Source organism: Protopterus annectens, chromosome 10.part0 (assembly GCF_019279795.1).
Source record: "Protopterus annectens isolate FY-2018-M chromosome 10.part0, PAN1.0, whole genome shotgun sequence".
NCBI lineage: Eukaryota > Metazoa > Chordata > Ceratodontiformes > Protopteridae > Protopterus > Protopterus annectens.
Window position 1 is genome coordinate 350,545,372 of NC_056744.1, and position 11,528 is coordinate 350,556,899.

The following is an 11,528-nucleotide window of genomic DNA, read 5'->3' on the forward strand; positions in this document are numbered from 1 at the left end:
CTAACCTTCCATATAGCCCCAAACGTCTTCGAAGTGCAGCCCAGCATCGCCTGGAAGTATATAAGCCCAACAGGCAAATTGGCAAACTTCTATATAGTCATGCCACTGTCTGCTCCTGGAATAAACTCTCCCCGACCTTAGAGCGATCAGTGACGCTCTGTTTTAAAAAAAGCACTAAAAGATTATATACTTAATTGGACCTGCCACTGCTCCTCTCCAACTTGACCTCTTACTCCACAATCTTTTTCTCCTGTTTGCCCCCTCAGATAAACAGATATCATGTAATGTACATTTCGTTTCTTAACTGGATGATAATTATTGTAAATATTTCTCTGTTAATACTACTATCGTTTCTTTTTCTTCACAAGTCTTAATGTGTCACTGCTGCTCTTGTTGTAATAAAATTTTGTATCTTTTGCTGACATACCCGGATAAGTTTTCTTTACATATTTGTTAACTGTTTTGGAGCTTTTCTCCTCGGGTCTCTGCTGAAAATGAGCTTTTTGCCCACTCACACTAACCCGGTTAACAAATGTTAAATAAATAAAATTTATAAAGCCTAGGAAATCAGAAATGTGAAGAGATTGTTACACTAGACCCTACCTTGAGTATGGTGTAAAAACACAGAAACCTTATAAGAAAACAAGCATGGACAAATTGCAGTGTAGTGGGAATTTATCAAGGGGAGCCATGGATGTGAAAAAGTATAAGTTATTTAAAAACTAAAATATCTGAACTTGTACAGTCGCATATAGATATTTAGGGGGCAATCTTATTTAGGTATACAGGGCATTTACAGATAACCCCAGACATTCCAAGATGTAGTTACCAAAAAGTTGTAAAGAATCATTTGACAACTTGTGTAGAATACTCTAGAGGAATGAGAGGTGCACTAATTGGTTCTCTAAGAGAGCAGCTGATACATGGAATAGACTACCAAATTACATTAAAGGAAGCACTATCTTAGATATTTTTAACTTATTATGGGTATAGTGACAAGCTAGCAGGGCGTTACTGCTCATGCTTTAAATATATGTAAGCCCCATTCAAAAAGTACAGTTGTGTACACTTACCATAAATGCAGATGTTCGAGTGTATTCACTGTTGCAGTCATCACATTTGGGTTACCTCCTGCAGGTAGCCCTCAGCCAACCTGAATACCAGAGTCTCGGGATTTCTACATCGGATGCTGTCGCTTCTTCCATGACGTCAGGTCGTCAGGGTTATAAAACATGCAGCCGATGCCATTACATCAGTTTTTCTTGCCTCAGATGTCAGGTGCCCCCAAAATATGAAGCAATTATATGGTGTCGAACACCCCGAGCAAAAAGCAAATACACATAGTATAAGATATGCTAAACCAAAAAGGATAGTTGAAAGCAAAGACAATCAGGGGGCTGGAGGGAGGGTAAACCAGGACTGCAACAGTGAATACACTCGAACATCTACATTTATGGCAAGTGTACACAACTGTACTATGTTCTTCGTGTTTCACTGTTGCAGTTATCACATTTGGGTTGATTCCCAAAGCTAAGACACAGGGTGGAGGTAGATTAAAGAAGCATTAGGCCTGGCAATCAGGCCCTGTAAGACTGCTGTGGCAAATCCAGCTCTGAATTTAGAAAAGATAGGCAAGTGGCAATGCTTGGTGAAGCTGTGTACCGAGCTCCAGGTTGCAGCTTCAAGGATGTCCCTGGTAGGGACTCCTCTGAGAAATGCAGTAGAGGTAGATGTAGCACTAGTGGAATGTGTTCTTATCCCCTGTGGAGTAGGTTTTGCATGGTGCTTGTAGCAGAAATGGATGCAGTGTGCTATCCATTTAGATATGGTTTGCTTTGAAATGGCCTTCCCCTCTCTGTTCCTGCAGCAAAGTTGACTAGCAGCTGGTCAGATTTTCTGAGAGGCTTAGTCCTATCCAAATAGAATCTAAGCTGTCTGTGCACATCCAGTGAATGCAGTATCCTTTCCTCTTTATTTTGAGGATTAAGGAAAAAGTACAGTTTTGTACCTACCATAAATGTAGATGTCCGATAGGAATGCATCTGCAGTCCTTACAAATGGGTTGTCCTGTCGTCAGGCAGCCCTTCGGTCGGCCGGATTCCAAAGTCTGGGTCTGGCTTCGGCTGGTGTCGCACTTCACCAGACGTCATTGCTGCAGTTACTCAGGTATAAAGGCATCAGCCAATGCCATTTTCCTCAGTGTTTCTTGCCCCAGATGCCAGGTGCCCTCTAGGAAGGCTAAATTTTGATAAATGCCAATGGTTCAAAATATTAGAGAGCAAACAAAAAATAAGCATGTATGTACATATATACAAACAAATACACCATAATAGATTCCCCCAGCTAGCTATAAGAGGGGCAAATACCCTAGGAGTACCACAGAGGGGAAGGAGGGTGGGTAATCCTGACTGCAGATGCATTCCTATCGGACATCTACATTTATGGTAGGTACAAAACTGTACTATGTCCTTCAAGGATGCATCTGCAGTCCTTACAAATGGGTAGAATACCATAGCCAAACTGGGGGAGGAGGAAAGATAGAATTATGGTGTAGTTAAGATCCCTTGCAAAACAGCAGTGGCAAAACCTGCTCGGGATCTAGAGTATAAAGGTAAATTATAATGCTTGGCAAATGTATGCACGGAGCTCCAAGTAGCAGCCTCTAAAATGTCTTTGGTAGCCACTTCTCGTAGAAAAGCTGTGGTAGTGGCTGTAGCTCTTGTAGAGTGAGGCCTGATGTTTTCTGGAGTTTTCTTTCCATGGTAGGAGTAACAAAATCTAATGCAATTTCCTATCCACTTAGATATTGTCTGTTTTGTAATTGCTTTCCCTTCCATTCCTGCTGCATATGCTACCAGTAGCTGGTCAGTCTTTCTATTGCTCTTGGTCCTGTCCAGGTAGTAGCGTAATTGTCTGTGTACATCCAAGGTATGCAACAGTCTTTCTCCCCTGTTCTGTGGATTGGGGAAGAATGTAGGTAGGTGGATAGCCTGATTTAAAGATACTCTGGAGACCACCTTAGGCATAAAAGTAGGATTTGTTCTCATGGACACTCTATCTTGATGGAAGATCAGAAAGGGTTGTACTGCCATTAATGCCTGTAGCTCAGAAACCCTTCTTGCTGAAGTGATTGCCAGCAGGAAAGCAGTTTTCCATGACAAGCATTGCAATTCTGCTGTTGCTGCTGGTTCGAAAGGAGGTAGTGTCAATTTTTCTAGCACAAAGTTCAAGTCCCATGCAGGTAATGGTGGCTTCCTAGGAGGTTTTACATTTTTAATTCCTCTCAGAAACTGCCTGAGCAGAGGATGTGAGAAAACTGGAGGATCCAAGTCGTATTCTGCTGAAATAGCTGAGGCATGAATCTTAATGGAAGAGTAGGACAGGCCTTTGTGGAATAGCTCTGCCAAGTATTCCAGGATGTTGGCTATGTTTACCAGTGACACATCTTCCCCTTTAGCAGTACTCCAAATGAGATATCTTTTCCATTTTGCTGAATAGGTTTTCCTTGTTGAAGGTCTGCGAGCTTCTAAGATAATGTCCTTAACCCTTTGGGATAAATTTGGGTTAATTTGTCTTATGCAATGTTCCAGGCAGTCAGCTGCAGAGTCTTCAGGTTTGGATGCAGGGTGTTGTAATTGTTCTGAGTTAACAGCAAGGGAACTAGGGGTAAGGTCCATATCTGCTCCCGAGACATGCTCCTCAGTAATGGGTACCAATGTTGCCTTGGCCAATCTGGAGCTATCAGAATGATCCTTGGACGTTCCTCTTTGATCTTCAATAGCACCTTGTGCATCAAAGGAAGTGGTGGGAATGCATATGCTGACAGATTTTTCCAACTGAAGGATAGGGAGTCCACCTTCCATGCCAGTGGGTGGTACGTTCTGGTGCAGAATTTCTTTAATTGGTGATTGAGTGGGGATGCAAATAAGTCTATTTCTGGGAGACCCCATTTTCTTGTAATGGTTTTGAAGATGTCCGGATGCAGCATCCATTCGTGGGCATCCATGGTAGTCCTGCTTAATATGTCTGCTAGAGTGTTTTCTTTTCCTGGTACAAAGATTGCTTGTAACTGAATGTTGTAACTCAGGGCCCTCAGGGCCACATTCCAGAGGTCCAGGGCCATCCGGCATAGAGGGTACGAATGTGTGCCTCCCTGCTTGTTGATGTACCACATAACTGTGGTGTTGTCTGTCCTTATCAATTGGCCTTGTCGAAGAAATGGTTTGAAAGTCTGAATTGCCAGTTTTACTGCCAGCATTTCCTTTAGGTTTATGTGTAGGTGCAGCTGTTCTTGAGTCCATAAACCCTGTATGCATTTGTTCATCATGTGGGCCCCCCAACCGAGGTCTGAGGCGTCCGTTGTGATGGTTTGGCTTGGTTGAGTGCTGTGGAAGGGCAATCCTTGTTTGATTGACAGGCCTGAGCCCACCATTGGAATTCTTGCTTCAGGCATGGAATTATTGGAATTTGAGTTTCTAGGCTGTGCTTGTGCTGAGACCATAAATTCCTTAGGTACCACTGTAGTTTTCTCATATGCAGTCTGGCATGTGGGACCAATATTATGCAGGATGCCATGAAGCCCAATGCTTGTAGGACTTTTCTTGCTGTTAGATGGTTTTGTTTTGTTAATGCCAAGAAGTAGAGAGGGAGTTGCTCCTGTTTTTCTACTGTTAGGAATGCCATTTGTTTGGATGTGTCCAGCTCCGCACCCAAAAAGGTTATCTTTTGGGATGGTATCAGCCTTGACTTTTTTATATTGACTGTGTATCCCAGGGCTTGTAGAAGGTAAGTGACTCTTTTCAAGTCTTCTGCTAGCTTGTTTTTGTTGTCCGCTTGTATTAGGCAGTCGCCAGGTAAGGGTAGATTTGGATCCCCTGAAGCCTGCAATGAGCGATTACTGATACCAGGCATTTCGTGAACACTCTGGGCGCAGTAGATAAGCCAAAGGGCAATGCTGAGAATTGATAATGCTCTGATCCTGCAAGAAATCTGAGGTATCTTCTGCAATTTGGTCGTATGGGGACGTGCAGGTATGCCTCCTTGAGATCTAGAGTTACCAGCCAAGACTCCTTGCCCAGCATGGGAAGAAGTTGCTGTAGGGTCAGCATTTTGAATTTTGGAACAATGAGGAATGTGTTTAAAGCGGACAGATCGAGAATAGGTCTCCATTTGCCTTCTTTCCTTGGTACTAGGAAGAGTCTGGAGTAAAAGCCCTTTCCTTGCTCCATATGTGGTACCTTTTCCACAGCTCTCATCTTTAATAATTGATTTACTTGTTGCAGAGCTTCTGCCTTTTGATTTGGAGGTAGGTTTGGCATTCCTCTCTTTCCTGGTAGAGTATGGAAATGAAACCTGTAACCTTGGTCTACTGTCTGCAAAATCCACTTGTCTCTTGTGATGTAATGCCAGTTCTTTGTAAATAAAGCTAGCTTCCCGCCTAAGGGTGCTTCTAGTTGTTCCCTGGTAGGCGGTGCCAGAGCCAAGTCACTGTGATTGTCCTGTAGTAGTGGTGGTGGCTGTGTCTGTGCCTCGCTGGTTGTTACCCTGCCACTGGCGTCCCCTGTAGGCACCTCTGGATTGGTTTCTGCCTCTAACGCCTATTCCTGCCTCTCTGTGCTTTGGAGGAGTCTGGAAAGGACCAATTCTTGGAGGGCCAATTCCTGCTAAACCTTGGAGGTTGGACCTGTAAGAAATCTTTCACTGTTTGGACAGATTTTGCCTTCTCTTCCATCTTCTTCAGCACCTGTTGTGCAGGAGAGCCAAACAAACTGACCTTGTCCATGGGAGCATCTAATAGTTTTGATTTGACATGGTCCGGTAAGGCCTGCTCTTTTAACCATGCATGCCTTCTGATAACTGTGCCAGTCATGGCTGATCTAAAGGAAGCCTCCAGTGCATCATAGCCGCATTTTAAAGAATGGTTACTAACTTGCTGAATGTTATGTACCATTTTCTGAACATATTTCTTGTCTAAAGGTTCATCAGAGGACAGTTTTTTGGTTAACTGGTCTAGCATAAATTCTTGATACTGGATCATATGAAATTGACAGTTCAAGGCCCTAGCTGACAGAGTAGCAGAAGTGTAAACTTTTTTACCCCATCTCTCTAAGGACCTGGACTCCCTTTCAGAGGGGAGGGGATTTTTGGCAGAGGTAGATGCTACAGCCTTAGGCCCCTGGGAGATAGTCTCGGGATCTGCAAAAGGAGCCTTGTATAAATGGTGATGCGTGTCCGGGACCCTGTAGAACCTATTGGGCTTAGCAGGGGCCGGAGGTAATGAATCAGGAGCAGTACAAGCATCATTAAATGCATCATCTACAACAGACAGAACTGGAGGTATAGCTAAAGGCCTATGTTGTGGTAAATGCAAAAAGGTTCTAAGCCTTTTCTGGAGTCTGAAAAATCTTGGCCCTGCCACTGAAATTGTTCCCTCATAGCATGCAAGGTTTCCCCAAAGGAAAATTCCTCAGGTGGAGAGGCAAAAGGGATGGACTCTTCAGCATCAGAGTCTTCATAAGGGGAAAAAGGAGCCTCTGGAGGGTCTGTATTATCTGAATCATCAGAGGAATCATCTGTGGAAACTGGCTCTGGGGGCTCTGCTCTAGGCCTCTTCTCTGGAGGTGGGTGAGAGGCCCTGTCTGGGAGAGGTTGGGATCCCCGGATTAAAGAAATGAGATCCTCTGCTAAACTAAGCATTTGGTAACTGGAGCTAGGCCTGTGAGAGGGGGTCTTAACAGGCACAGATTTAGTAGCTTTAGCTGCTTTAGCCCTGGCAAAGGCCTTAATGGACATGGCTGCAGAAGGCCTAGCAGCTCCACGTGCAGGGGTTGAAATATCCAAGGGAATAGTGTCAGATAATTCCTGAGAAACCACAACTGCAGGTTGGATTTCAGAAGCCGATTCCACCAGGTTGGAAGAGGCCTCGGTAGAATGTAAGCTTTCGGCTGAAGGAAGAACCGCTTGCTCGGTTTCAGCCGAAACCGAGACACTCGCGGTTGTCTTAACCGCGGTCTCGGCCGAAACCGCGGACCGCGAGTGTCGGTTCTTTTCCTTGCGTTTTTTGGATATTTGTGAAGTCGGAGGATCAGACGGCATAATATAAGCAAAATCAGAGCCGAAAAACTGCTCAGCAAATTCCGACCGACGTCTAAGCGTCCGTCGGTTAAAAGAAGCACAGGCTAGACAAGCTGCTACGTCGTGGTCTGGGCCTAAACAAGGTAAGCAGTAAGAGTGGAAATCTTTATGAGGTATTTGCTTCCCACAAGTTAAACAGTTATTCACTTTTTCTGACATCGGCTGAGGCAAGAAAGAGTCCCCAACGGGGTACTTAGCTTTTTAGAAGTCTTCGGTAGTAGTAGAAGTATTCGGTAGTAGTAATCTCTGGTTCTGACCGACCGGCACTTGCGAACAGCTTCTGCTTCGGGTGCCACGCGGCAAGAAAGACTGAGGAAAATGGCGTCGGCTGATGCCTTTATACCCGAGTAAGTGCAGCAATGACGTCAGGTGAAGTGCGACACCAGCCGAAGCCAGACCCAGACTTTGGAATCCGGCCGACCGAAGGGCTGCCTGACGACAGGACAACCCATTTGTAAGGACTGCAGATGCATCCTTGAAGGACATCAGTAGGCAAATGAATGGACTGGTGTAAAGCCACACTAGACACCACCTTGGGCATAAAAGATGGGTTAGTCCTGAGGGAAACCCTGTCCGCATGGAAGATAATGGTGTGATGAGAGACTTAGGGACACAGGTTGACAGTGGTCTCACCTTCAATAACCACATCGCCACAAGTGTCAGGAAATCCTATGTGGCATACCATCACTAAGGGGTTTTCATCCAGAAAAAAGGAGGTCATTGTCCCACTGTACTCATCCCTCATTACACCCTTTATAGGGTACAACGCCCCATTTGGAATGTACCTCACAAGACATCTGCAACAGTTGAAAAGGCCGCAGAAATACCTCACAAAGAATCACAGGCCTAAAGCAGATGCCCTATGCGGACCGTCTAAAAAAACCTCCAGCTATACTCTGTGGCATATCGTCTACTCAGAGGTGATCTCTGCTCAACATACAAGGTCATGTCAAACCCTGAGCTGTTGGACATGCTCCACTTAAAGAAATCCCAATCCCTCAGAGCCACACGGTCCAGGGATCTAAACCTTGTCATCACAATGAACAAAACATGCTGGAGGGATAGGTTCCTGACCCAGACACCACCCATACTCTGAAATACACTGCCCATACATGTCAAGCAGAGCACCTCCTTGGCCCTCTTTAAAAGGAACCTTGACGATTGGATGGGAGATAGGAAATTCACAGGAAAGTCACCCCTGGGATCATGTCAGTCACCCTGCTAGACAGGGGTCCAAGGAAGTAAATACCGTGGGAAGAAATATCCAGGGAATTGTTATGGCTAGGCTTGTACAGGCCCCTAGGGCCAATAGCCTAGTACCAACCTATGAACCTACAAGGGCCTGCAGTTCAGACACTCTTCTTGCTGAGGTGATAGCTAGAAGTAGAGCAGTTTTCCACAAGTGGAACTTCAACTCTGCTGTAGCAACCAGTTCAAAGGAAGGGGGGGGGGGTGTAAGTTTTTCCAATACAAAGTTAAGGTCCCAGGCTGGAGTGGGAGCTCTCCTGTGGGGGGGGGGGGGTCTTACATTTTTGGCCCCTCTAAGGAACTGTTTTACCAGAGGATGAGAAGAGAGGGGTGGCTTAGTATTATAATGAACTGAGATGGCAGAGACATGAATCTTAATTGAAGAGAAGGATAGGCCCTTGGGGAGCATTTCTGTTAAGTAATCTAGTATATGAGGTAAGCTGGGCACAGTTGTGGCCATCCTTTGAGACTGGCTCCAGGAACAGTATCTTTTCCACTTTTCTGAAAAGGACTTTCTAGTACTAGGCCTCCTTGCCTCAAGAATGACATCCAGCACCTACTTACTGAGGGTTGCTAAAGCTGAGTTCAGGGGATTAGCCAGGCTGCAAGGTTCAGGGTCTGAAGCTGAGAGTGCAGAATTTGGCCCCCCTGCTGGGACAGCAGGGAAGGGGTCTGAGGCAGGTGCCATGGTTGTAGCACTGTATGTAGACTGCACAAAAGAGGATACCAGTGCAGGCACGGCCAGTCTGGTGTAATCAGGATTGTCCTTCATTTGTCTTGTTTGATCTTTAGTAGAACCTTCGAGAGGAGAGGCGGGGGGGAGGCATAGACTGAGAGGCTTTCCCAGGAAAAGGACAGGACATCCACCTTCCAAGCTTGGCTGTGGGGAGTTCTGGTGCAGTATTTGTTCAATTGATAGTTTCGAGGGGAAGCAAATAGGTCCCATCTCTGGTGTTCCCCATCTGTTCCCCAAAAGTTTGAATATTTTGGGTCCCAGTTTCCATTCGTGTGGGTCCATGAGATTTCTGCTTAAGTCGTCTGCCAGTGAATTTGGTTTGCCTGGCAGGAAGTGAGCTTGTAGGTGCACTTGGTTGCTCAAGGCTGTGTTCCACAGAGCCATGGCTAGTCTGCAGAGTAGGTAGAAATGTGCCCCCCCCCCCCACTTGTTTATGAACCATATAACTGTGGTGTATGTCTTTACCAATAGTTGTCCTGGAAGAATAAAGGCCTTTGAAGGCTGTCAGAGCATTCTGTACAGCTAACAATTCTTTCTGATCGATATGCAGGTGCATGAATGCTCTGCCCTGCCATGTGAGCCCCCCATGTATAGTCTGATGTGTCTGTTAGGGTTTGGGCGGCAGGGGGTAGAGTGAAAGAGTCCCTTGTGGTTGCAGGCCTCTGCCCACCAAAGGAACTCTGCCCTTAGACATGGAATGATGGGAATTAATGTTTCCAGGTTCTGAGAATGTTGACACCATAGACTTGTTAGATACCATTGAAGTTTCCTCATACACAGTCTTGCATGTGGAATTAACAGAATACAAGAGGCCATGAACCCCAAAGCTTGCAGTATATTCCTTGCAGATAGCTGGGTTTTAGTGGCCAGCAGGTTGAAGTAAGTTGTCAAATTTGTTTCACTGGAGTAAGGAATGCCATCTGGGAAGTTGTGTTCAAGCTTGCTCCCAGGAATACAATCTGTTGGCAGGGTTCTAGGTGTGATTTACTTTCGTTGATGGTGTACCCCAGTGAAGTTAGAAGTCTCTCTACAAATGCCAGGTGCTGTAGTAGCAAGTCCTGACCTTCCCCCTGAATCAGGCAATTGTCCAAGTATGGGTAAATCTGAATACTTCTCTGCCTGCAAAAAGCAATGGTTGGAGATAGGCACTTTGTGAATAACCTGTGGGCAGTAGATAAGCCAAAGGGAAGTGCAGAGAACTGATAGTGCATACAGCCTGCCCTGAAGCGAAGGTATTTCCTGCAAGATTCCCTTATGGGGATGTGCAGGTAAGCTTCTTTGAAGGCTTAGGGTTGCCAGCCAGGCATCCTTGGCTAGCAACAGGAAGCAGCTGCTGAGAGTTAGCATTTTGAATTTTGGAACCACCAGAAAGGTGTTGAGAATACATAAATCCAGGATAGGACGCCAGGATTTTTCCTTTCTGGGAACCAGGAACAGTCTTGAATAAAAGCCTTGTCCCCTTTGTTCTGCTAGGACAGGTTGAATAGCCTTGATGCTGAGGAGAGAAAGTTCTTGCTTTTGGGCCTCCGCCCACTGGTTTGGGAGGAGGTCTGGCCATCCACCTTGGGTTGGGAGTGAGTGGAAGTGGAATCTGTATCATAGAGAAACAATGTTTAAAGCCCATTTGTCTTGGGTAATGTATTCCCAGTTTTTTGCATGCACAGCAAGTTTTCCTCCTAAAGGTGCAAGCACTTGAGCAGGGCTTGGGTGAGTTAAGGATACGTCATTGTGCAAGTTTACCATAGGGGGTGGCTTACTACTCACTGTTTTGGACGTGGGAGCACCCCACTGCTTAGATATGTGCATAACCTGAGACTGAAGTCTTGGGGGCTCTTCTGCCTCTGGGTTTAGACTGAAGACCTGGAAGGGACTGGAAAGGACCAGTTCTTTGAAGGCCAATGCCTACTGAATCTAGGTGGCTGTACTTGTAAGAAATCTTTTAACAGCTTGCAAAGATTTAGCTTTCTCCTCCATCCTTTTGAGAACTACTTCTGCTTTATTGCCAAATAGGTGCTCTTGATTTAAGGGTGCATCCAGTAAAATTGCTTTGACATGATCTGGCAGGTTTTGTTCCTTAAGCCAAGCATGCCTTCTAAGAACAGACCCAGTGACAGCAGCCCTACAAGATGCTTCTAAATCATCAAAACCACACTGCAAAGTATGTTTAACAACTTAGCCGGAAGAATGCATTAACTCTTGTAAATCTGTGTTCTGCACAGTCAGGAATCAACATCATTGGCTGTTTAATTAGCCCCATAATATGCTGCTGACACTAACATATGAAACCGGCAATTTAAAGCCCTAATGGCCAGAGTAGCAGAAATGCATACCTTCTTACCCCATCTGTCTAACGCCCTTGAAGGGGTAGGATTCTTGGCAGTAGCCGCCTTAATAATGCTTTTGGCCTGGA

The 11,528-nt window shown here is 45.4% G+C and overlaps 1 protein-coding gene across 1 annotated transcript in view; it reads right to left on the bottom strand.

Annotated features, from left to right (window-relative positions):
• Positions 1-11,528, bottom strand: part of PRRC2C (proline rich coiled-coil 2C) — a 2,776,386-nt gene that overhangs the window by 720,041 nt on the left and 2,044,817 nt on the right. The window contains exon 22 of the mRNA XM_044086759.1: positions 8,947-8,955. Coding sequence (XP_043942694.1) covers positions 8,947-8,955 — 9 coding nt within the window. The remainder of the gene's footprint in view (positions 1-8,946; positions 8,956-11,528) is intronic.